The 26,238-nt window shown below is 50.9% G+C and overlaps 1 protein-coding gene across 17 annotated transcripts in view; it reads right to left on the minus strand.

The window, feature by feature from the left end:
* Positions 1-23,593, minus strand: part of MED15 (mediator complex subunit 15) — a 69,435-nt gene extending 45,842 nt beyond the window's left edge. For 15 of the 17 annotated variants that reach the window (XM_036993087.2, XM_036993090.2, XM_036993098.2 and 12 more), the window contains exons 1-2: positions 23,434-23,593; positions 1,273-1,360 (exon numbers count right to left, since the gene is read on the minus strand). In XM_036993087.2, the coding sequence (XP_036848982.2) occupies positions 1,273-1,360; positions 23,434-23,501 (156 nt within the window). In that variant the 5' untranslated portion in view covers positions 23,502-23,593. Of the gene's footprint in view, positions 1-1,272; positions 1,361-4,905; positions 4,925-16,874; positions 17,066-23,433 lie in introns of those variants that run through there. The other 2 variants (XM_036993094.2, XM_073223360.1) reach the window with 2 other exon arrangements.
* Between the last annotated feature and the right edge of the window lie 2,645 nt (positions 23,594-26,238).

Genomic DNA, 26,238 nt, shown 5'->3' on the forward strand with positions numbered 1-26,238 from the left:
GACTGCAGCATTGTACACTTTAAATGGGTGAACTGCATAGCATATGAAGTAGATCTCAACATGGTTGTCATTAAAAGAAAAAAAAATGTTTATCATCTACATCCAGGGCACAGAGCCTCCCTGCCCACCTCAGTACGTTACGTGTGCTCTGAGGTCTTCCCTGCGCTTAAATGTGCTCACAAACACAGTCGTTGCTGACCTCCAAGATCAGATTGTATAGACAGCTTCAGTTCTGGAACATGCTTTCTGTGGCCAGGATCTATCTTTGAATTTCAAATATGCTCACCTCATCTAAACACTCAGACCACATTCACATTTCCCCAGCTGACCTCCGTATGTCTTGACAGTTGGCTTATCCACACCAGCAGCCCTTCAAGGGCCACAAATGGCACCTGCTTTTGATTCTTGACCCACACGTGTGGTAGAGCTCCAATGTCTTACTCAGGCACAAGGTGCTCCCTGGAAACGCAGGGCAGTGGACAGTGCATGGTTAGGACCTGCAGCGGGGTGGGGCAGGTGTGCTGTGGAATAAAAGCCCTGGGCATTAGCCCCACCTGGCACGAACTGGGTAACCTTAGACAAGCTGCTTGGCTTCTTTGTGCCTGCTCTGAATCATTTTTACAAAAACAGCTTGCCTCAGGGGGACTGCAGAGATGCAAGGGGTGAAAGGACGTGGTCACACAAAGCCCATGGTACCCGGCCCGGGGCAAGAGCAAGGGCTTCCACAGTGGGGATCCTCCCCAGTCACTCCGCCCGGGCCCTTCCTCGGTCTGGGTCCTCACTCAAGGCCTCACACTCCATGAGCACCAACCTTCCTCACTTAGTAAAGGGGAAAAGGAACCCTTTGGGCCCATGAGTCAATGCCCTGTGGGGCTGCAGTGAGAACCCACTGGAAGGGCTGAGGCTGGGGACAGAAACAGTGCTCACCCAGAGCAGTCATCCCTTCCATAGAAACAGTCGCAGCCTGAATGAACGCCCCCCGTGAGCGCCCCCCAAGATCCCTGGGAACCGACCATGAATGGGCGGTGCCAGCAGTGGGGTATGGGGTGAGAGGCTGGGCCCACGTTCTGGGCGTCTGGGCAGCACCCTCCCTGTACCTGGACCACAGACACGCAGGAAGCACCAAGATGCTGCAGACGAAGCCAACGATGCCCGTGACCAGTATGCAAGCAGCCGCCCGTTCCAACTTCCCGGGCAGAGGACCCCCAGAGTCTCCAGCACACCTCCCCTTCCTGGGCTCCCCGCTCAGGGTTCTGCCCACCAGGGCCTTACCCGCGTCTTGGCCTTCAGGAACACATGGCTCTCCATATCCTTGCTGGATTTACTGTGGGCCACGCCAGCTTTTCTCATGGCATCCTCGCTGCAACATAAAATGAGAAGAGGTGTTGACACACGTCTCCAAGTCTGCTCCTGCCAGGGTCCTGGCCTGTGGGCCTGCACAGCAGGTGCCCCTGGGTGGAAGGGCACTGTCCTCCAGCAAATCAGCCTGGAAAGCTGGAGTAAGAGGGCAGGGCAGAGCCACAACAATGAAGGAAAGCAGCCAGATCCTGGCCTGAGAGGACAGGGAGGCCAGGCCCAGGGGGCCACTTCCAACAGCACAGAACCAAGCGCACATCAGGCAGCTGAGAAGACCGCGCCCTCTGTGTGGCCCGGGTCCCCGCCCAGCTCCGGCACTAAGAGCAATGAGACCCTGGCTCTGGTCTCCTCCATGTAAAATGAAGGGGCCATAGAAGTCATATCTCAGTCCCTCCCAATGCAAAGGTCCCTGTGTGGGACCAAAGAGACAAGCTCCACTTCAACAGCCTCTAGCTGAGGGCAGGAGGAGACTGACAGACTGCACAAACATGGAAACACCTTGAAAACACATTTGCCGACACTGTCCAGTCAGAGACAGAATCCTAGTGCAAGTTTTCATCACGGTGCTCTGCTGGGACAGAGCCACGCACATGGGGTGAATGAGCTTGAGCCCCTTTGAATGGAAGTACACATGTCCCACACAAAGCTAAGAACACGCGTGCCTCTGCTGGAAAGGAAAGGGCCCATCAGGTCCAGTCCGGAGGCCTGGCCTGTCTGCTCACAGTCCGCCTTCTTCCCACAGGATGGGTCTCCTCCCCGCCTGTCTTCCCAGCGCTGGGCCTGCGGATAAACGATTAACAAGCATGCCAGGGCTCTGCTGCCTCGCCCCAAGTGAATTAACAAGCCCAGTCCATCTGGTGCTAGAAAGCTTTCTGACCGCCCCAAACAAACCCCAGAGTATGGACAGAGTGCACACATAGGGCTGTGGGATCATATCTCTGCTCTTTCAGGAAATCCCAGAAAGGAGGCTAAATGTTAAGAGATGGACAAATCTGCATTATTGCATAAAGAAAAATAATGCTGACCTACCTCACTGCTAGACAACTCACTCAACACTTGATTCATCAGAGTCCCCACACGCACCTCCTTCCTCAAGCCTGCACGGAGCTGGCAAGGCACCCAGAGTGGGACATGCGCAGAGGGGAAATGGGACCAGGGCACAAGAGAGGCAAGAGCAATGACGACCGCCTCGCGGGCGGGCACTCCTCATGTGGAGCTCGACGGACATCCTAGTAGCTTCTAAGTACCTGAGCATTTCTGACAAGAGAAGTGACCAGGCAGACTCACTTCCAGAAGGGTGCCTCACCTGTGCCCCTCAGGACCACGCCTGTTCCCGTCCCCCTCCCGACAGCAGAGAGAAGCAAACCCTCCCACAGAGAGACTTGCCCAGAGCTGCAGACCAGCCACAGAGCCATGGACCAGCAGGAAGACCCAGAGGAAAACAGGGGTCATGGCAAGAGGGCACCTGCTGGCAGTGAGACAGCCTGGAAGCTGGCCAGGGGAAATGGGAGACCATGGGTACAGGGTGGAGCCAAGAGCCAAGGTGCGAAGCAGAAAGGCAGTGAGGGACGCTGAGGGCTCTGAAAGCGGACTCCGTTACACAGGTGGGCTCTGTGCCCACGGGCAGGGACCGCCACGGGCTAAGCCAGGCTCCGAGCCGGCTAGACGCACTCCTCCCAAGCTGTAGGCAGCCACTCCTAATACTCAGCAGACCCGAAGGCCCCACTCAGACACTGTGCATCTTGACTGCAGCAAAGATGCTTGGCACATCCACAGAGAAAGACACAGACACCAACATAACAGCTTTGAGGTGGGGGGCCCAGGCCCAAAGGCACCAGATGTCAGGCTATCTGCAGGAGGAAGTGCCCAGCCCTGTCCTGGTCAGGGCAACATCACAGGTGATGTGGACGATGTGGGCAGCAGCCTGAGGAGCACTGACGACAGAGACCACAAACAGGCCTGTCTTGACAAGCTAGAACATACTCCTTGGCAACAGGAAGTGGGACTGGGATAAACATCTGGTTCTGCCTGTAGGCCACGAAGAGGGCTGCACAGGCACGGAGCCAAGGAGGAAGGCCGTCTCTTGGCCAGGCACCAGGGCTCTGCACGGCAGCAGCAGGTCCATGTGACGCACATGTCCCCCACCACTATCATCTGCAGCACCTGCCCAAACAGACCCTGCATGTTTGCTGGCTGAAGAATTAACAGGGGCCCTGAGAACTGTTTTCAGTTCTGCAATTCATATATTTTAAAAATATTTTTGCTCCTATTTCTACTCTGCAGATCATGCTCCATAAACAGAGGATGAAGCAACAAATACCACACACAGTTCTCCCTGTTACCAGCCCCATGGTGCCCCAAAGGAGAGCGCCTGTCCTTTCTGGTCATCTCAGCATTTTGTCATTTCAAGCGCTGATCTCTTATCTGGGTTCTGACTGCAGGTCGCTGGCATTTCACATGTGTGCTCAGGTTGGTGTCCCTCCTTCCGGACAGAGGACCAACGCACCTGTGAGACTGTCATGGGCACCCAGTCACACACTTGGAGCAGCCCCTACACAGGCTGGACACAGCAGGACCAGCTGCTCACTAAAGTCCCCTCTGCTCTCCTTGATCTGGGCTTTAACGCTGTCCCCAGAATGCCTGCAAGAGCAGCTACACTTGGATGGCCTGTCCTCAGCCACCATCTCCAGGAAACCAAACTCTTTGAGTGGCTGTCACTAAACAAAGGCAAACTATGTACAAGGGAACAGGCCCAAACACAGGGCGGGGGTTTCAGCCTCAGGGAAACAACTGAGAAGAAAGAGCACATCTCAGGGAGCTCCGCCCCAACATGAGCAAGGCTGAGGTCAGTGCCAGGAAGAAGAGGGCCAGCCCAGCCGGGGAGGTCGAGGAGCAAAGCCAGTGTCAGCTCACAAGGGCTGATTCCAAACCGCTGTCCTGCCACACTTCCAATACCGAGGCAGCCACCCCCAAACCCGAGGCTGTCAGGGAGGCCTTTGTGCCCTAACAGAAGGGGTCTGTCCGGCGGCCACTGCCTGGGCATGACCAGCCCTCTGAGAAGACAGAGGGAGCACTGGCTCAAAACACAGCCTCTTGCTGGGCTAGAGCTCCACAAGCTCCCTGGGGGTAGCTCTCTCCTGGTCGCCATGGCTACACCTGTCTGCCCAGTCAGGTTTTGACTGGTATCTGGTTTAGACCTGAGTCTCCTGGAGGAAGACCTGATCCATCACTCAGGCCCTGTGAGCTCCGGCCAGGGAGTTCGAGATGGTCCTTCCTGTCCTGATCCTGCTGAGCAGACAGTGGTGATGACATACCAAGGAGACACTCTGCAACCTCTGCCCACCAATGGCTCGGAATGAAAACTGGGGAACCCAGTCTTCCCTTCCCAACTGAGCTCTGCAGTTCTCTAACTGCACCTGTGCTGATCCTTCTTGACAGGCCCCACTCCCACCCCCACTTCTGCCAGCTCCCCGAGCCACATGGCTGCCAGTGGGCATGGGAAGCCGCCCAGGCTATGTCTCCACCTGCCTCAGGGGCCTTACTCCTTACCAGCAAGGTAGGCAGCCCGTCCAGCTGAGAAGCCCACCCCCTTGCCCAGTACCCTGCTATCTAGCATGCTGCCTAACCATCCCAGTGGCCCTGTCCACTGGGCCCTCTGACTGTGCACCCCCACTCTCTGCCTCACAGAAGTCCCATGGTTACTCTGACCACACAATGGCACCTGCTGCGGGAACTGCTGGCTTCCTGTCGGCCCCATTGTCCTACGAACACCTTGGGAGCAGAGACTGTGGTACCCACCTGCGTGTGCTGCAACAGGCAGTCATCGGGTGGGACAAAACAACTGGTATTTTCATATAAGGAATGGTAACACCGTGAATTTTGATGGAACATAATGTGTGAAACTAAGAACTGCTGTAACAGCTCTAGTGGAAACCAGGCCTCAACCCAGCACATCCAGGTGGCAGAGGCCAGGGTGACAGGAAAGGCACCTGCCTGCACAGGTGGAAGTGCTGGGCAGCTGGACCTACAGGAAGTACACAGAGGAGAAAGGGCCAGGGCTCCAAATCACACACACCAGGGCTCAAATTCTGCCCTGGCCACTGGCCAGCTCTGGGTCTCGGGAAAGGCATCCGTCCCCCAAGTGCATCCTCTTCATAAAGGAGCTCTCTGACAGGGCTGTGGCCAGCTTGTGAGCACAGGCCCAGCACCTGGCCTGCTCTTCCTCCCCTCCTTCTTGTCCCCAAATTGAGAAACCCAATTTGACACCACAGTCCAGTCCTAGTCCTCAACATCTGATCAATGCAGAATATCACCATGTCCTTAGAAAGGTGCCCGTGGAGGTGAGCTCAGAGTGTGCTGATGCTCTGACCCCGGATACGTGCCTGCCTGTGCTCACCTCCCACGGCTGTTCTGAGGATTACAGGGGTTAACATCACCAGGCATCTGGCACACAAGAAACATCAGTGCGTGCATGTCATAGAAATCAGCCAAGGAATAGTCTGCTTAACTGCACAGAGAGACTACATCCCAGAACACCTCCACCATGAGACGGCATTCGGGTTACCCCCTTCCCAGCAGATGACAGCAGTGAACACACAGCTGCTGTTCCTCCGGAGCTCTGGGCTGCGTGGACGGCACCCCACCCCCGCAATGCCAGAGGATCCTCCAGTCTACCTCCATTCCAAAGAGCCCTGGATCCTGCCCGCAGGCCTTCCCTTCAACACGCCCTTCCCCTGGGGCTAATGTCCTCTCCCGCTGTTGAAGGAATGCTGGAATTCCAAGGAGGGCGGCCCCTCTGGTGTTCCGCTGGTGTCCAAAGCAGGAAGAGTTTTTCATCCCTCTTGACCTCAGATGGACAGGATGCCTTCTGTCCATCCATCTGTGTGACAGACTTTCATTCTGCCCAGAGGAAACTTCTCCTGATTTGAGAACCGTACCTCCAAATGACCTCTCATGGGGGACGGAAGGGGGTGTTTTTGCCAGCCCCCCTCCCCCAAGAGAAGCCTCCAGAATGAACTGCTCCCCGCATGTTCGCACAATCTGTGTGAACACAGGAACTTGCTGCTTGAGTGTGACACCCTTCACCCTGTTTGTGTAAGATCCCAAATCATTAAAGTACCAGACAACAACAGAATAGTCACACAACACTGGGACATCATAAAGGGAAAAAGATTTTACCAGATTATAAAAAACTTCTACCACATTTTTACAGTAAAAAGGAAACGGCGCCCCTGATCCTCCAGGTCCTCGGCATCTCGAGCCCAGACCTGATGCCTGAGGAAGGAGGCTCTAGCAGCCCTGCCTCCATATTGGGGTGCTCGGAGCACGGCCCACCCTGCCCTGACCTCAGGCCTGTGTGATGGTCCTGCACATTCGGGGGCATGATCCCAGCATGTGACACAGCCCAGGGGTGCTCCGTGCTTGGTAAGGCACAGCTCAGACCAGTACAAGAGAGAACTGTCCACCCTCCCTGAATGCCAGCCAGGCCCGTACACTGCACGTGCATGAGGGAAGCCTGAGGCTTCTGCCCTGTCCGAGTGCCACAGGTTCCCTGGGCCTGCCCACAGAAGGGCAGGAGGTGAGACAGACTGGAAGGAACAAACACTACACTGGCCCAGAGAGGGAAACCCAATTTTGACTGATTCTTGTCCCACCTATGGTTTCATATTTTCCATTCAGAAAGGACCAATATTTCACTCCATAATTTTGAATTGTTCTCCCAAATTACACTCTTAGATGCCAAATTTTAAAAATCAGAAATTTATTTGGAGAGGAGAATGACAAGGGCTCAGTCAGAATGAAGAGCATACAGGTTCCCAATGGAATGTCCCGGCCCTCTGAAAAGAGGTAACTGTCTGCAGAAGAAACTGTATGATGGGTGAGGTGCTTGACTCCAATTAAGGTAGCTTAACTCACAATCCAATAAATATGTTCCCTGCAATAATTTCATTTAAAAATAAACTTAATGTGACAGGAACCTCCAGCGAAGTGCACCACACATCTGATTCTGTCCCATCCCCAAACTCCACTAAAACCACAGGAAAAAGGGATTTAGTTTTTCTCTAAAAGAAACTCACAAAGACAAGAAGAACAGGAGTGGTGGCCCCAAAAGCAGCATTTCAGCAGCTAGAAAGCTGATGACCGAGTGGCGGTGGACACAGCAAACCTATCAAGAAAGCATGTTCTAAAGTAGGTGACAGTGAGGAGGGTTGAAAGCCAATCAGCCGGCGGCCCCAGATCATGAGGCTCAAGACGAGCACGACAGGGCCCCAAGGACCAAGGGTGAGTGGCAGGATTCCCGAGCAAGAGCCATCCTCTCCGCTGCGCGCTGCTGGGGAACCACCCCGCACTAGGGGAGCTGGCTAGAGATTTTTCCTCTGGGGAGGCACAAGATGGAGAATCATTGGCAGGGTCACCCCGCCCAGCTGAGAAGGCACAGGGAGGGGAACAACAGAAACGGTCAGTGTGGCCATCCCAGTGGCTACAGCCATACTCACTGCTGACGCCACCCACCCACCCACCGGCCCCAGGGCTCTCACCCTGCAGCCTGACGTTTGGAAAACAATGTTCTGAAGGAAAAACTCCGAGAACCTGAGGCCACATGAGCCTCTGGTGCCCCTCCCAGTAGCCAAGCCCCTGGTGCTCAGCTGTCCACTTTGCAGGGCCCCTCTTTGGAGTGAACAGCCAACCAAAGCTTCCCAAGATGCCCTAATGTGGCAGATTAAGACCCCATGAGGAGAGAGCCATTTGCAGCCAACAGAAACTCAGCAGGAAGAAGAAAATGTCAGGAAACTATTTTTATTATCCAAGGAGGTAAGACATTGCACCCATTTCACAAGAACATGATGTTACAAAGTGGAAAAGTCAGACTAGGGAGAAAAAAGGATTCTTAGAAATAAAGGCATACTAGCTGTATAAAAGGTCAGAGATAAAATGGAAGAATTCTCTCAGAGAGCAGAGCTAAAGGACAAAGAGATGGATAACAGGAGGAAAGACCATCAGAAGAGGGCCCAAGGGCCGGCACAGACCCACTGTGGGGAGAGCAAGTGTAAGGAGCGGAGGGAATGAGATTCCCCATGAAACGACGCCCAGGAACTCCCCCTGAAGCACATGGAGCGGGCAAGGCAAGCCACCCGGCCTCTGGCTGAGAGAGGCCCAGCCGCGCCACCAGCGGCACTGGAAGTATGACCGCAGGCTGAGGGCTCCTCAGTCCTTGAGGAAGTACTTTGACCTGGAGGTTCACAGGCATCCAAACTGACATGGGTCCAGAACTGAACTCGCACGAGCCTTTTCTCTGGAAGTTAGTGGAGCGAGGGCATGAACCACCAAGAACAACACAGGCTACAGAAAGCAGATGCAACACCCGAGCTGAGCGCTGTCCTGACCACGCCTCGGCCACTGCGTGGGGCCTCAGGAGGGAGGTCCGGGGAAGGCTGGGGCTGGCAGACGGCCTGGCAGCACTGAGCGCGGGGGTTAACAGTCCTCAGAGGCAACTGGAGGGTACAGTAAGAGTCAGCCACAGGTACACGGAAAACTAGGCACAGTTTTAAGGTAATTTTTCTCTAGGTGGCAAAAACAATCACAGTATGCCACTGTGGTCATCTGTGAACACCGTTTGTGGAGCCACACAACACAATATGCGTTCATCACCTCTTTACCCAGGAGGTAAAATACTGGCAGAACAAGGGAGAAGCAGAGATAAGGCTGTGGAAAGGGAGCCACTGAGGAAGTTCATGGGTAATTCACAGAACTCACAAATGTGATGACTCAAGAGCAGCCATGTGGACATTACTGAGAATCACAAGCACAGGCCAGAAGAAATAGTGAAGAGTCACAGGGGAGAACTTGGTGATTAGGGATCCACCAGAGTTTCTTCTCTCATCATCCTTGCCTTTCAAAATACATGTGCATATAGAAAAAGTAATTAAAAGATAAATGACAAAAAAGCACATAAAAAGTGTGCCACTGACTCTGCCGCAGAGAAATACTGAACTCCAGCAATAAATTCAGAAAGGTCACCTTCACCTTCATAATCCTTCCTGACTCAGTCAACACAGTGAGAGGGCTTCCACTTCATCAGCAGTTTTGACCCCAGGTGTGTTCTGAACAGCCTGTGCTCCCACAGGGGCACTGGGCATAGCAATCTCCCCCCCACCTGCACACCGGAGAGATGGCCCACCACGGCTGCAGCCGGAGAAGCCACCACCCTGCCATCCACCAGCGCAGGACCATTCAGTCTAGACCCCTGACCGCACCAGGTCCTCGGAGAGCTCCGGGGCAGCGGTGCCCGCAGCTTTCTCAGTCTCGCAGTTCTGTGGCAGCAGCGTGCTGCCAGGCCCCAGTGCTCTGGATTAGAGTCAGGAAATGAGGAGATGCCAATTGTTTAGTCACAGTAACCAAAGCAAACACCTATCCCAGACAGGTAGGGCATCTCCTGGGCATCACAGGCAGCTGCAAGCACATTTGCCAAAATATATCCCAGACTGAGACCTCTTTGTTTTCATTAGCACAGCTTCTGCATTCTGGTGCTCTGACTTTTTAAAGAAACATGGAAGTGTTTTCTAACAAAATAAAAATATGTATTTCAGAATTTAACCATTTGTCCACATGTAGGAAAGAGTATTATTTAGTCTTGTATAAGTCTTTAATCATGCAAACACAGGGGCCTTCAAACACTCTTCACATCCCTCTCAGTTTGTTTGATTAAGCTCTTCCAGTTTCTGCTCTCAAGATTTCTCAATTCCAAATGAAGTAGGTTGAAGAACTACTCCCAAAGAAAATGCCAGTGCCCTTACATGGGATGCTATTTGAGTCAGTTCAGAAGATTACACAAGTTTTGTCAGTTACTCCAACCCCCTGGGGTTTGACCTCAGTGGAACCAGGAGAGCTGAAGAGGCCTCGAGCTCCCTGTCCAGGAGCTGGCCTCTGAGCTCCCGGCCCAGGATCACTCCGGCTCCCCACTTCTAGCCACGAGACTGCCCCACTCACCAGCAGGCAACCACGTGGTAGCTCAACCCAAGAATTTATTAAAATGCTTATCTCACATGATTTTTTGGTATTTGGGGAGGAAAACCTGTCTTTTAGAGATCTGTACTCAAGTACTGGCAGCTGAAACCATAGGGTGTCTGAATGCGACTAAAAACAGTCCAGGAAGGTGGGTGAGACACCGACCATGTAACTCCCTAAGTACCTAGAGACGTTTCTTCTATTATCGCTGCTGCTGTGAATGTTTGGGAAAGTCTGTAATAAAACCTCCAACAAGACAGTAAATGAAACGCTCACGTCAAGCAGGCAGGGTGACTGTGCAGAGGAGCGGGGCGAGGCTCACTCCCACGAGTGCCCCCGGAGAGCTGTTCAGGCCCCGCATGCAAGGAGCGGCCACGGGCTCCGCGCGCCCCAGCTGCGTCTGGAAGGCGGGGCTGAGAAGGCCTCACGAATCCTGCTCTCACAGCCAGGCCAGTCCAGCCCTTTGCTACCTGGACAGGGCCCCAGGACATGGAAAGTCTCACAGGCCAGGCTTCCTGTGTCCCTGCCTCATCTGAACCTGGGCCATGGACACGGGTCCCACCACAGTCCCCCCAGGAAATGAACACAGTCTAAGCTGTGAGAAAGCCACAACTCAAACTGAACCCAGAGTTTAATTCCACTTAATAAAACACAAGTTATCTGTATGCACTTACATATTTTAAAAACATACACAAGTCATATGCCCACAGAAACAGAGCTGGAGGAAAGAGATCAAAATGTCAGCAACGGCCACCTCTGGGCAGAAAGATTATGGAAAACACCTTCCTGTTTTGAAATCCTGCACAATGTTATCTAGAAGGGAATGAAGTGCTCACCCTCAAGTCCTAAGCACACTGACCAAACAGAGGCAGCAGAGGCGGCCGCAGGCTGTGGGGGCTCCCCCCGCCCCGCCACCTCACCGTCTCCCCACTCCTGCTCTGTCCGACCGCCTGGCTGCCCCTGCCCATGCCCCTGTGGCTGCCTGCGCTTCCAGGTCTGCTCACCCACCGACGGGCAGACTTGCCTCCTTGGAGGAATCGATTGCCCTGCAGACTCCATACACCACCGCCTTGCACTCCACCTCTCAGAATCAGCACAGAATCGGGGCTCATCTCCCTGGGGGTGCATACCAGTGTCTCTCCCCTCCTTCCTCCTGCTTGTACACACACACACACAGCAAATTCTACAGCTCCTTTCCTCACAGGCTCTCTCCACCCTAAATCGTTTCCATTCCTATTGTCACTGCATCTAGTGAGTTTCAAATTTGAGTGAGTGTGCATTCAAAATCGACAAGGGTGCTTGTTACAAAGGAAGGGTCTGAGACAATGCAGGTGTTGGAAAGGATGTCTTAACAAGTGGTACTACCCCCCAAGGTTGGGTAGGGGGCAATGTAAATTGGCACCACCTGGGAAAACTGTTTTGGCAACAGCGTTGAAAGCTGAAATCCACAGCCCTCAACTCAGCCCTGGGTGCACAGCCCAGAAACCAAGGGCATGCACCCACCAGAAGACATGACCCAAAACAGCCCTGGCACTGTCTTCACATAGCCAACAACTGGAACTAACCCCAACATCTGTCAAGTGTAGAACATAAAAGACAGCTGGGACTAGGAATAACGAATGCTGGCAAGGATGCGGAGAAAGGGGAGCCCTCTTACACTGCTGGTGGGAATGTAAGCTAGTTCAACCATTGTGGAAAGCAGTATGGAGGTTCCTCAAAAAACTAAAAATAGAAATACCATTTGACCCGGGAATTCCACTCCTAGGAATTCACCCTAAGAATGCAGCAGCCCAGTTTGAAAAAGACAGATGCACCCCTATGTTTATCGCAGCACTATTTACAATAGCCAAGAAATGGAAGCAGCCTAAGTGTCCATCAGTAGATGAATGGATAAAGAAGATGTGGTACATATACACAGTGGAATACTACTCAGCCGTAAGAAAGAAACAAATCCTACCATTTACAACAACATGGATGGAGCTGGAGGGTCTTATGCTCAGTGAAATGAGAGAGGCAGAGGAAGACAAATGCCAAATGACTTCCCTCATTTGTGGAGCATAACAACAAAACAAGACTGAAGGAACAGAACAGCAGCAGACTCACAGACTCCAAGAAGGGACTAGTGGTTACCGAAGAGGAGGGGTGGGGGACAGCGAGTAGGGAGGGAGGAAGAAGGGGATTGTGGGGTATTATGATTGGTGCACATGGTGTGTGTGGGGTCACGGGGAAGACAGTGTGAATTAGAGAAGACAAACGGACTCTGTGGCATCTCACTGCACTGATGAACAGTGACTGCAATGGGGTGTGGGGGGGACTCGATAATAAGGGTGAATGTAATAACCACATTGTTTTTCTTGTGAAATCTTCATAAGAGTGTACATCAATGATACCTTAATAAAAAAAAAAGGACAGACAGCTGGGGTTGAATTATGCTATGGAATGACACATTGCATAAGTAAGAATAATTCCTACCCACGAGGAGGAATTCCATAGACAGGATGCTGAATTACAGAAGCCAGACACAAGATTGCATGGAGTGCAAATCCAATGACAGGAAGTTTAAGAACAATGTCCCCGTGGCCAGGAAAGTCAGAAGGGTGGGAAAGGGCCTACACTGGCTCAAGCACAGTGAGGAGCCTACTGGGTGCTGCAACTCAAGATGAGATCTGGGCTATCAGGGCATCTACATGTGTGAGCATTCACCCGGTAGCATCACACAGATTTGTGTCCTTGTGTCATTCATTATGGCAGGTCTATCATACTTTAAAATAAAGAAACACTAAGTGAGACAAGCAAAAGCTCTGGAGTCCTGGCCCCAGGATCCTGCCCCATCCCTGGGTTTGGACTTACATGACCTTGCACCTGAATTCCTACCGCAGGGAATTCCTGGCAGGGATCCCCGCAGCCCCTTTCAGGGTGGGAATCCTTCCTGGCATTACTCAAAGCAGACCCACAGACTTTTAAAGGCCCAGGGTAATCCATCAGGGCTCCTCGGGGCAAATCTGGCCTTCTTTCTACCTTTCAACAGGAGCTACAGCCTTCACACAGCAGTCAGGTCACTTCCTCACACATCACCTCTGACGAGGACTAACAGGGAGCTGGGGAGAAGGGAGAACAGTGGGGACAATGATGAGCCACTTCTTAGCCAACAAGAACGGCCCCTCAACACGGCCAGAGCCTGCACGGGGGGAGCAGAGGGCCTTCTGGCCTGGGGCGCTTCGCCTGGATAGGCCTCACCTGCCCTGCTGTCCTTCTCCCAGACTGGATGCGGTTCAAAGGCCGACCTGCAGCCAGGCCGCTACCGTTCTCTCCCCGCCCCTCTGGCCGATTCCCAGAGAACTAAAAGCAGCCTGGGGGGATGAGGGAGAAGGAGCAACAGGGTCAAAAAGGAGGATGAAGCAAGACAGCAGTTGGCTGCTTTCATCAAAAATGAGCACCAAGAAGATGCGTGTGAAAGAACTGGTGAGTCTGAGGGGAGGGGATACCTGGGCACTCAATACTATCCTCCCAACTCTGTGTTTGGAAACATCCACAAAATAAAAAGCTCAAAATGAGGAGAGCTGGAACTTCAGGAGGTCAACTGTCTTCTCCAAGAACTCAATGCCTTAAGAAACAGTGAGACATTTAACTCATTCCATCATTTAACTCAGTCCACCTCCAACCTTTTTAACAGGTTCCCACTTAGGTTAGCAAGAGATTTCTTATTAAAGTGAAGGGGATGTTTCCCTTGAGGGGTGAGTTACAAGATGACTGTGTCTGGGCCCCTAAAGCATCCCCCTTTGTTCCTCACGACTGGGTACTCATTTCCTTATCTGTTAAATAGAACCATCCAGTGACAGCGTGAATTCCCCTGTCATAAAAGATGTCTCAATTTTTAAAAAAAGGCTCAGAATTAGAAGCAGTTCGGTGTTTAGGCAGCATGGATGGAGGAAGTTCTGGCAGCAGGCAGAGGGGAGCCACCACTGCTTCCCACAATCCTACCTGCCACCATCAGGCACCTTCTGCTTGAGCCAAGGCTCTGGGCCCAGTAAGATGAGCCCAGTAAGGAGCTCAGTAAGATGCGGAGGTGGAAGACCAGGTCCTACACTCACAGAATTTACTGTCAGCAAAGAAGAAAAACACGAAAATGGGTGCAAAAGTAGACAAAAAAATCTGTTTGGTACCTGCCAGGATGTACCTGGTGAGCACCCTATGAACTCAAAAGGAAGTAAGAGGAACTGCCACAGGCTGAGCCATGAGGGCTCACAAGGTGGGGATGAGGCCAAGGCAAACCTCCAACAAGAGAGGGGAAGAAGAGACCAGAAGAAGAGGAAGAGAGAGGCCAGCCATCGGTGACCAGAGGGGCTGGCAAGGAGATAGCACCTGGCTGAGGCTCTCCCACCAGCATGGATGGAGGGCAATCTAGAGGGACAGTTTCAGAAAGAAAGAATGCTTGTTAGCAGGGATGGAAAGGATCGAATCATCTCGGGAAGGCTGTGCCCGCACTCAGGGCCCAGGTGAGGAAGGTCACATGCCCCGAAGGCAGAGCACATGTTACTTTCTATCTCATGGTAGCCATAGCTGACCACAGCTCCCCTCTTCCTGACTTGCAAATTGGGTCGACCTCTTCTTAAGATTTCTGATCACTAAAGTAATATATGTTCACTGTTAAAAAAGATACACACAGACGGGCATCTTGCCTAAAGCAATCTACAGATTCAATGCAATCCCTATCAAAATACCAACAGCATTCTTCAACGAACTGGAGCAAATAGTTCTAAAATTCATATGGAACCAAAAAAGACCCCGAAAAGCCAAAGCAATCCTGAGAAGGAAGAATAAAACAGGGGGATCTCGCTTCCCAACTTCAAGCTCTACTACAAAGCCACAGTAATCAAGATAATTTGGTACTGGCACAAGAACAGATCCATAGACCAGTGGAACAGAATAGAGAGTCCAGATATTAACCCAAACATATATGGTCAATTAATATATGAGAAAGGAGCCATGGACATACAATGGGGAAATGACAGCTGCTTCAACAGCTGGTGTTGGCAAAACTGGACAACTACATGTAAGAGAATGACACTAGATCGTTGTCTAACCCCATACACAAAAGTAAACTCAAAATGGATCAAAGACCTGAATGTAAGTCATGAAAACATAAAACTCTTGGAAAAAAATATAGGCAAAACTCTCTTGGACATAAACATGACCAGCTTCTTCATGAGCATATCTCCCCGGGCAAGGGGAACAAAAGCAAAAATGAACAAGTGGGACTATATCAAGCTGAAAAGCTTCTGTACAGCAAAGGACACCATCAGCAGAACAAAAAGGCATCTTACAGTATGGGAGAATATATTCATAAATGGCAGATCTGATAAAGGGCTGACATCCAAAATATATAAAGAGCTCACACACTCAACAAACAAAAAGCAAATAATCCAATTAAAAAATGGGCAGAGGAGCTGAACAGACACTTCTCCAAAGAAGAAATTCAGATGGCCAACAGACACATGAAAAGATGCTCCACATCGCTAGTCATCAGAGAAATGCAAATTAAAACCACAATGAGATATCACCTCACACCAGTAAGGATCGTCACCATCCAAAAGACAAACAACAACAAATGTTGGCGAGGATGTGGAGAAAGGGGAGCCCTCTTACACTGCTGGTGGGAATGTAAGCTAGTTCAACCATTGTGGAAAGCAGTATGGAGGTTCCTCAAAAACTAAAAATAGAAATACCATTTGACCCAGGAATTCCACTCCTAGGAATTTACCCTAAGAATGCAGCAGTCCAGTTTGAAAAAGACAGATGCATCCCTATGTTTATTGCAGCACTATTTACAATAGCCAAGAAATGGAAGCAACCTAAGTGTCCATCAGTAGATGAATGGACAAAGAAGAGGTGGTACATAAACACAATAGAATACTATTTAGCCATAAGAAAGAAACAAATCCTACCATTTGCAGCATGGATGGAGCTAGAGGGTATTATGCTCAGTGAAATAAGCCAGGCGGAGAAAGACAAGTACCAAGTGATTTCACTCCTATGTGGAGTATAAGAACAAAGCAAAAACTGAAGGAACAAAACAGCAGCAGACGCACAGAACCCAAGAAAGGACTAACAGTTACCAAAGGGAAAGGGACTGGGGAGGATGGGTGGGAAGGGAGGGATAAGGGGGAAAAAAAAGGGGTATTACTATTAGCACACATAATGCAGGAGGAGAGGCACAGGGAGGACTGTGCAACACAGAGAAGACAAGTAGTGATTGTACAGCATCTTACTACGCTGATGGACAGTGACTGTAATGGGGTATGTGGGAGGGACTTGGTGATGGGGGGAGTCTAGTAAACATAATGTTCCTCATGTAATTGTAGATTAACGATACCAAAATAAAAAAATTTTTTTTAATACACAGACACGTATGTACTGAAAATTAGAAAGAAAATAATAATCACTCAGGTGACCAGTTAAAGTTAACAAAACTTTACAAAACTCAGCCCATACCAAGCATCCTGCTTACTCACCTGCTCTTCTCAACATCAACATGTTATGTAGTGTCTCCCATGCCATTTAACAGCAGCCTGCCACTTGTGGCCACAACAAATCTACCCCAGCTCCAATGCTGGCTTGTGTCCCTGCACCACTCCTGGCATGATGTGGAGACGAGCATCCTCACTGCCACCAGGCTCTGAGCTTACAGCCTTGCAGGAAATGCCTAAGGAAATAGACATTTTAAACTTACTGGAATGAACAGTATTGCCAAGCAGCCTTTCAGAAAAATGGCCTAATTTACGTGGCCCCAGCAGCCGCTCATGAGGATGCGGGCCTGCCTGCCTCTTCACCTGTGTGGTGTCACAGCTTTCTCCAGCTCTGCCGTAAATGCCCTTCAGGCCAGCCCAGTGACACCGGAGGCCAAACGGGCCACAGCGGTGCTCAGGGATCTGCACACCACAGCACTTCTGGGGATACAAGAACAGACTGCAAGTTTCAAAAACTCAGTGGTGTTCCTGCCATTAGAGACTGGGTGTGGGGGTGGGGTGCAGGATGAGTGTTCAAACAATCCAAGCGGGAACTGGTAACTTCATGGAGTGTGTGTGTGATGAGACCGGGGGCAGCAGGCGGCCCAGTGTCCCGGGAGCATGAGTAGAACGGGACTGCAGTGCTCAGCCGCGGGAAGGATAGGAACAAAGAGGATGCTGAGCAGCCGGGGGAGGAAAGAGCTGGGCTCCTCTGAGGCCCCGCAAGCAGTCCAATGGTGCAGGCAGACCCACGGAGACCCTGGAGGAGGGGTCCAGGCTCAGAGCTGAATCCACAGGCAGGGGCAGCCCTTTAAACATTCTGAATCAAAATATTTGGGGGCAGGGGCTGGAGCCCATAAAACAGGAGTTGGTAACTTGACGCAGAATGGTGGATACACGGGCATGCGCTCTTTATACTACTTGGTTCTATGATTTAAACTTTCTATTCTGAATTTTGAAAAATTCATCAGAATTCCTTTAAAAATGTATTCTTTAGGTATGTACCAACATTACTGTGCTGAAGAATGCTTTACAGGGGGCAAGTACCCCCTTGCCCTGTGTGACAGTGCCAGGAAGACAATCATGTGGTCATGAGTCTCCCCTCCCGGGAATGCCCAACACGGGTCTTAGACTGGCCACAGCCACCTCGTCACAAACGGCAGTAGGAGTTGGGAGACTTCTGGTCAGGAACGGATGCAAGGGCTTCAGCTATGGGAGGCAGGTGGGGTCACTTACAAAAGGGAGGTGGTAAGAAGGCCAAAGACCATCAGGGGCTTGCTGGCTGGCCCTTCAGCCACTGTTTGGGGCCCAGTGACCCACAGGGAGCTGCTAAAACTGGCAAGGGGATGCCCACCAGCAGCAGCTCCTCTAATCAGCTCTTCCCATGCACCTGGCTTGGGTTAACCTTCCAGTTTCATCTCCCCACTTTCCCCAAGAGGTGCAACCTCTCTTTTAAAGGTTAAAATGCGGTTTGCCTCTGCTGTCCTGATATGGTTCAGCGAGCATTCATCTGCAACAGACAGCGCGATCATCAGCGGCGATGACTGCTCCTCTACACCTCAGTTTCTTCATTTTTAAAAATGGGAGTGACAAGTGCATGGATTGCAATTCATACAGCAAGTGTGAAGCTAACGATGTCTCTGCAAAGGTACTTGGCACAGCACACCCATTACGGCACCTGCTCTTACTGCTGCTGAGGAGGAAGCCCCAGACTCCTGAGCAGACGACTGAGGGCCCACGTCCTCTCAGGTCCCCGCCCCTCCTGGTCTAGAGGCTGGAGGGCCAAGCGTCAGGACTCTGAATCCAGTGGCCCACCACCTGTGTCTAGTCGCCATCAGGGGCACTAAAGTCTGGAGGAGATCAGACAGATGGGCCTGGCCTCTGGCACAGATCATACACAGAAGCCTGTAAGCCAGCCCAGGCTGTAAAGAACGCAGTGGGGCTCAGCAGCTTCCCCGCTGGCAAATACAAGCTGTCATTGCACCAGGATGGCACAGGGGTGTTGGGAGGCCTGAGTGGGATAAGCCACTGAAAAGGTTTGGCCAACAGTCACTCACTTCTGCCTGTGGGCAGAGCACAACCCACAGGCAGGATCTAGACATGCAAATTTCAGGGCACTCCCCATCCTCCCAAAGGCCTCCCCAGACCCTGGGAAGCAGCTGTCTGGTTGTTCTTTGTTCCTTCTTTTCTTCTGGTGTTTCTGGCTAAGTAAAACTCAACTTTCTCCTACCAGTCTAGGCCAAAATCTCCACATCTCCTAAGTCCCCGAGCTCACGTCTCCCTTGGGAGCTTTGCCAGAAGAGGTGGCTGTCCTGGCTCTGTTCCCTGCCTGACACACAACTAGAGCTCCAATGCAGGGCTGCCCTTCCCCCAGCTCTCCTCCCCTCTGCAATCTGTTCATCCCAAGAAACATTTATTTATTTCATGCCTGGTGTGCAATCTGCAGTACTGAGGGGTGGGAGGCATAAAGATCTCAAGAATAAGATAGCAGAAATATTTTAAAGAACTATAAGAAATGATTGGTGAAGTCCTGCCATTCATTCATTGCCTTCCAATTCTGTCAGGCACAGTGGGGACCACGACAGAAATGTGCTTCTTTTTGAGAAGCCTACAGACCACACACGTGCCCAACACTAACTCAGCAATCCCAACAGGAAGGCCCACAAAGACCAGCCTGGGGAGTCTAAGGGGGGCTTTCCCAGTGATCCTGCAGGGAGAGTAGATGCTCAACAAAGAGCCAATCTGAAGCCACAACCAGCTTCACAACTACTGTCACCCAGGCTCCTTTAAGTGTCCCCTAATCAGGCTCAGGGTGTCACCTTCACCAGTCAAAGCTCCTGTTCTTGCAAGGGCCCAAGGAGGAGGCATCACTGAGTGCCGAGCCTTCTGCTAGGGCTCAAGCAGTGGTCTCTGCATTTTCCGTTCCACCTTCCCAGTGAGGCAGGCTGGACTCCACCATTTCACAGATGAAGGGTATGATCCTGAAAGGTTAAGTGATCTGCCCAAGGTCACTTGGCTAACAAGTGGAGAAAGTGGGGGTTCCAGAGCCTCACAATGCACATTGGCGCAAGTAAAGAAGCCCACTATGTAGTATGAGAGTCTGCCACACACAGTCCCCAGAAAACTACTCTTTAACTCTTCAACAGGTGCTTTATATGGCAGGTGCCATGACTCCTAGAGGCATATGGGAAACTAAAAGGGGCTGAGATAAACATATCAGAGAGGGTGACCTGCTTTAGGCAGGGCAGACAGGAAAGGATCTTGAATATTTGATATTTAAGTAGACGTCTACACAGAGGAGTTGTAGGGAACACAGGGAAGCCTACCCACTGTTGAATACCTTAAATACTTGATAACAAACTGTTTAAAAAGAGAAAAACAAAGAACTTGGAATGATCAATAAGTTGAAAGACCAGGGCAGTCGAAACAGGGTGGGGATTTGAGAAAAGGTGGTGAGGCCAGGCCATGGTGAGGGGCTGGGAGGACAGGACATCTGGAGTTTTTTTCTAATGCTAGGGGAAGTCACTGACAGGTCTGCAGCAGCCCAGGATGGGTAGAGGCAGTGGAGGGTTAAGAAGAGGCTGCACTAGAGAGTCCCCACAAGGGCTCTCCTAACCACCCGACTCAAAACCTCTTTTCCCCAGTGGCAGTCAGAGACTTGTCCATTTAGCCCGTGCTCTGACACTGCCCTCTTGGTAGATGCTCAAGAGCCGGGAGACAGTGAACCAGCTATCAGATGCTTCCCCCACCTCAGTTCCCCAGTTCTTCACTCTGCTTTCTTTATTACCTTACTAAACTATAAATTACTTGGGTTTGAAATATCTCGCAAGATAAGGTAGCCAACTTTAAATAACAGCATAAACACCAGGGGAAGTTAGAACTGAAGGCATGTCAAGTATGCTGACCTAAATCCTCTTTAACACTGTGAACACAATAAATCAAGACTTCGAGAATCATGATTTTCAAAGTGAATCCTAGAGAGAAAACAGTCAAATCTGAGAATGAAGAATAACCGCATCATGCTAAGCACACAGCCTTTGAAACTGCCCTAGCAGTGGTAGACAGAAGGGCTCCTGGGAGGTGTCCATGCCCTAATCCTGGGAACCTGTGAATATGCTACATTATATGGCAGAAGGGGCTTCCCCTTTACATAGTTACGGTTATATATAGACTTTAAAACAGGGACATCACCCTGGATTATCCAAGTGAGCCCAATCTAATCTGAGCCTTTAGCAGAGAATTTCCTCTGGCTGAAGTCAGAGATGCAGCATCAGAACCCTTGCTGGAGGGGTCACATAAATAGCAAAAGAGACTATAGCAGCAGCTTCTAGGAACAAAGACTGATCCCTGGCAAACAAACAGCCAGTAAGTGGAGGGCACCTTAGGTCCTACAGCTGCATGGAACTGATTTTGACCAACAATCTGGATGAGCTTGGAAGTAAATTCTCCCCGAGAGCTTCCAAGAGGAAATGCACCCCTGCCAACATCCTGATACCAGCCATGTAAGACCCTAAGCAGAGGACTCAGCTGAACCTACTTAGACCTCTTGTCTATAGAAACTGTCAGATAATAGATTTGTGTTGTTTTAGGCCATTATATTTGTAGTATTTCGTTTGTGGCAGCAATAGAAAACTAACACAGAAGCAGCTATCTGGCAAAAAAAAAAAAAAGAATCCAGTTTCCCTGGAAGAAAGCTGAATTACGAAGCACTGTTAGTCCTCAACACCCAGAGACTCTTCAATCACACTCGCAGCCCTCTGACAAGCCCCGCTGCTGCCCTCCCGATTTCCTTTGATGACGACTTATTCTCTGTTCAAATTCGGGGCTTTCCCAAAGAGGAATCTGCCCTGAGGGCTTTTCTTGAAGGTGACTTGAAATGGGGCATCCCTCAAGAGTTCATCTACAGACAACTCCAGTCCATCAAAAACACAATGTTCACTTATTCTGAAATATCTGAAGAATTGTCCCCAGGCTAATCTACAGCAGTGCCCTGAGCCACTAACTGAACCGTCCCCACTCCTTCCACTGTACTGAGGTTTCCCGGCATTCCACACCACTTCCTTCCCCTCTACTGCACCCCACCCCCTCCATCCAGTTAGTCATCAAGGACTGCCTATGTTCACTCACCCCTTTCTCTGGAATGGTCTTCCTCTTTCAGTTTGCATCACTGTCTAATGAGGCCTTTATAATCTCTTGCCTGAGTAGATGATTCCACAACCATTTGACAGAGAAACAGGACAAGGAGTGATCCAGCAGTGGGAATACAAGTATGGAAAACGACAAGGTCCCAGACCTCACAGCTCAAAGCTCTCATAATGGCCTAACTAGCCTCTCTCCTGTTCTTGATTCATGTCTAAGGACTCGGGGGATCGTCCCAATTTTGGCATCTTACTACCTCAAATCAGGCCACATGCCAAATACAGGCTCAATTCCTTAGCACAGCACTCCCACCACTAACGTGTTAGCACCTGCTCACCCTCATTCCATTATCGTGCCTGGAACTCCTTACTCCTCAAACCCCCGAACTTTCAGCCTACAGCACTGTCCTCCATGCTGTGAGTGCTCACATTTCTCCACTCCTGAGGTTGGAATGATGGCCCTTCCCACCCCTACTTGTTTTTAGGACTCAGTTTATTCGTTCACCTACTCCACAAGGCTGCCCCTGGCCTGCTCAAGCAAACTGTCAATTCTTCCTAGAAGAATGACTGCACTGTTAACTGTTCCTTCAGGTAGAGCGCTCCCAGAGGGCAGGGGCTGTCCCAGCAAATCTGAGGCCAGCACCAATGCCAGTAAGCTCCGAAGACTGCTTTAAAAAAACAAGCAACGGTGGCGAGAAGCTGGATTTCCGCTAGGTGAAGCCTGGAGCGCAACGGCAGTCCCGGCACGGAGGGGTTCAACAGCTGATGCTGGGGGGAGGAGGCACGAACCCCAATTCTTCACCACCTCCTCCCAACCGACGGTCGCTTCCTGACAGCCTCTTCCTGCCACCCTTTGGCCGAGGTCCCTACTCCGGGGTGGGGAGGGAGTCATCCGGAGATTCTCCGTCCTCAAGGCACCACAGCCCAAGCACCCAGCCTCCCAACCTCACCTTCTATTCAACCCCCTCGGCTCTCCTTCTCTCACTCGGATGGGCTGCGATCACAAAGCGCCCAGAACGCCTAAAACCACTGCGGGCTACCCCTTTTATTTTCGTATTCAGTGTGACTCGAAGCAGGGGAAAGTCTAAATCCAAAGCACACAAATGGCGAATGAGAAAGCTCAAGACGATGACTCACAAGCCTGGGCTCTTCGGTTTGCAGAATTCGGCCCCAGGAAAGCTAACAGGCAGTCCGTGTAGGCCGAGAACGGAAGGGACCGCCAGGGGTTGGGAGAGCCCGGGTCTGGGCCGCGCCCTGGGGCTCACGCGGGTTTCCGGCGCCTTCGGGCTCCCGGCGCCCACGGGTTTCCGCGGGTCCCGGCGCCCCAGGTCTCCCGAGGGTCTCCGGCTCGGGCCTCGCCCGCCGCGGTAGGGAGGGCTTGGGGGGAAGGTCCGGGGGTCCCTCCCGCCGCCCCGGCCTCTACTCACATTTGACTGACCAACTTCTGCCGGAAGGCGGCGCTCCGCCAGTCGGTCTCCTGCCCCGAAACGTCCATGCCGGTTTCTCGGGTCCCACCACCCGCGCCCCGCTCGCTTGCCGCCGCCTCAATCGCAGCGCCAGGCCCAAACCCGGAAGTCGACGGAGGCGCCTCCGCCACGCCGGAAGCGGAGCGGGAATTGTGGGAAACGGAGTCGTGCGCGGGGTCCTGTGGGAGATGGAGTTCGCTGGCGTCTCGCTGGGTCTTCTAGTGGCCTCACGGGTTCCTCAACCCCGCGCCCCTCTCCCGGAGCGCTGTTGCGCGGGACGTGGACCTCATATGTCCGGGGCTGGCGGGGGCGGGGACGGAGGCGGCTGTGGCTGCGGAGGGTTCTTGGTGCTGCCCGCAGAAGGCCTGCGCCGGGCCTCCTGCTGTTCCTCAAGACCCTACTGTGTGGTGGCCACACCAAGCCCAGGAGATCCGCATCTTTCTGGGATGCCACCCAGAGCTGCCAGCTACCTAAGGCGAATGCTATGGAGAGACTGTTTATCAAATATTTATAAGCAACTACGGTGTGCCAGGTACTGCGCCAACATGATCTGAACTCTCCTTTCCTGAGACTGCCTTTACCACACAGTCTTTTTTAATCACTGCTTCTCTCTGTTAGTCTTTTGGAATCTCATATTCCACCAATGGCTACATTTGTGTAGGGACTGGAGAATGTGAGGAACCTAAACCACTTTTACCAGTTTTTAAACATGAGCTTTCTTGTTTGACCCAACAGCCATATCCCCTTCATGGAGTACACAGTCCAGATTCTCGCGTGGCACACACACTTGCTAGGTGGAGGCAAGCGAGCTGGAAGCTGAATACAAGGCAGTTAGGGAGGATGAGGACACTATTAGAGGGATAAAAATCTGCCAATTGCCCTACTCAGTCCCTCATCTGTGCCCATGGGGAAGGAGGGCAGGTGACTAAAATCCTAAGCCCAGGCAACCCTACCTTGGCGAGAGGCAAGCCAGAGGGAAGCCCCGTCTACAACAACTACAAACGCAAAGCATAGAGACTTATACCTGTGTGCTCCGCCCACTGGTTCTAGCAGTGGAGGCAGGCACAGCAGCCGGGAAGCAGAAAACAGCTCTTTCCTCCCCCCCAGGCACCAATGACCACTCCCCTGCGACCCCCGACATTGCTTGAGGCGCTGAGCAGCTCCAGAGAGTAGAGCTTCTGGGCACTAGAGGGCGCTATATACAAATATGAAATGCCAAGGAACCTGGTTCAGAGTAAAATTATTAATACAACTCCTGAGAAAGACTCAAATGAAACCGACCTCATGAATCTTCCTGAAAGGGATTTCAAAATAAAATCATTCACATGCTCATGGAGGTACAGAAAAATATTCAAGAACTCAGGAATGAATTCCAGTCAGAGATCCAATCGTTGAAGAGCCCAATGGAGGGTATTAAAAGCAGATTAGATACGGTGGAGAAGATAAATGAAATAGAAATGAGAGAAGAGGAATACAAAGAATGTGAGAAACAGAGAGAAAAAAGGGTCCTAAGAATGAAAGAATATTGAGAGAACTGTGTGACCAATACAAACAGAACAATATTTGCATTATAGGGGCACCAGAAGAAGAAGACGGAGAGAAAGGAATGGGAAGTGTCTTTGAGGAGGTAATTGCTGAAAACTTCCCCAGTCTGGGGAAGGAGATAGCCTCTCAGGCCACGGAGGTGTACAGATCTCCAAACACAGGGACCCAAGGAAGACAACACCAAGACATATAGTAATTAAAATGGCAAAGATCAAGGATAAGGACAGACTATTAAAAGCAGCTAGAGAGAGAAATAAGATCACATACAAAGGAAAGCCCATCAGGCTATCATCAGACTTCTCAGCAAAATGGCCATCCTGCCTAAAGCAATCTACAGATTCAATGCAATTCCTATCAAAATACCAACAGCATTCTTCAATGAACTAGAGCAGATAGTTCAAAAATTCATATGGAACCACCAAAGACCCCGAATAGCCAAAGAAATCCTGAGAAGGAAGAATAAAGCTGGGGGGATCTCACTCCCCAACTTCAAGCTCTACTACAAAGCCACAGTAATCAAGACAGTTTGGTACTGGCACAAGAACAGACCCATAGACCAATGGAACAGACTAGAGAGCCCTGATATAAACCCAAGCATATATGGTCAATTAATATATGATAAAGGAGCCATGGACTTACAATGGGGAAATGACAGCCTCTTCAACAGCTGGTGTTGGCAAAACTGGACAGCTGCATGCAAGAGAATGAAACTGGATTATTGTTTAACCCCATATACAAAAGTAAACTCAAAATGGATCAAAGACCTTAATGTAAGTCATGAAACCATAAAACTCTTCAAAAAAAACATAGGCAAACATCTCCTGAATATAAGCATGAGTAACTTCTCCTGAATGCATCTCCTCAAGCAAGGGAAATAAAATAAAAAATGAACACATAGGACTACATCAAACTAAAAGTTTCTGTATGGCAAAGGACACCATTAACAGAATAAAAAGGCATCCTACAGTTTGGGAGAATATATTTTTAAATGACGTATCTGACAAGGGGTTAACATCCAAAATATATAAAGAGCGTACACACCTGAACACCCAAAAAGCAAATAACCCGATTAGCAAATGGGCAGAGGATTTGAAGAGACAGTTCTCCAAAGAAGAAATTCAGATGACCAACAGACACATGAAAAGATGCTCCACATCACTAATCATCAGGGAAATGCAAATTAAAACCACAATGAGATATCACCTCATACCAGTAAGGATG

This window comes from Manis javanica, chromosome 15 (genome assembly GCF_040802235.1).
Source record: "Manis javanica isolate MJ-LG chromosome 15, MJ_LKY, whole genome shotgun sequence".
Taxonomy (NCBI): Eukaryota; Metazoa; Chordata; class Mammalia; order Pholidota; family Manidae; genus Manis; species Manis javanica.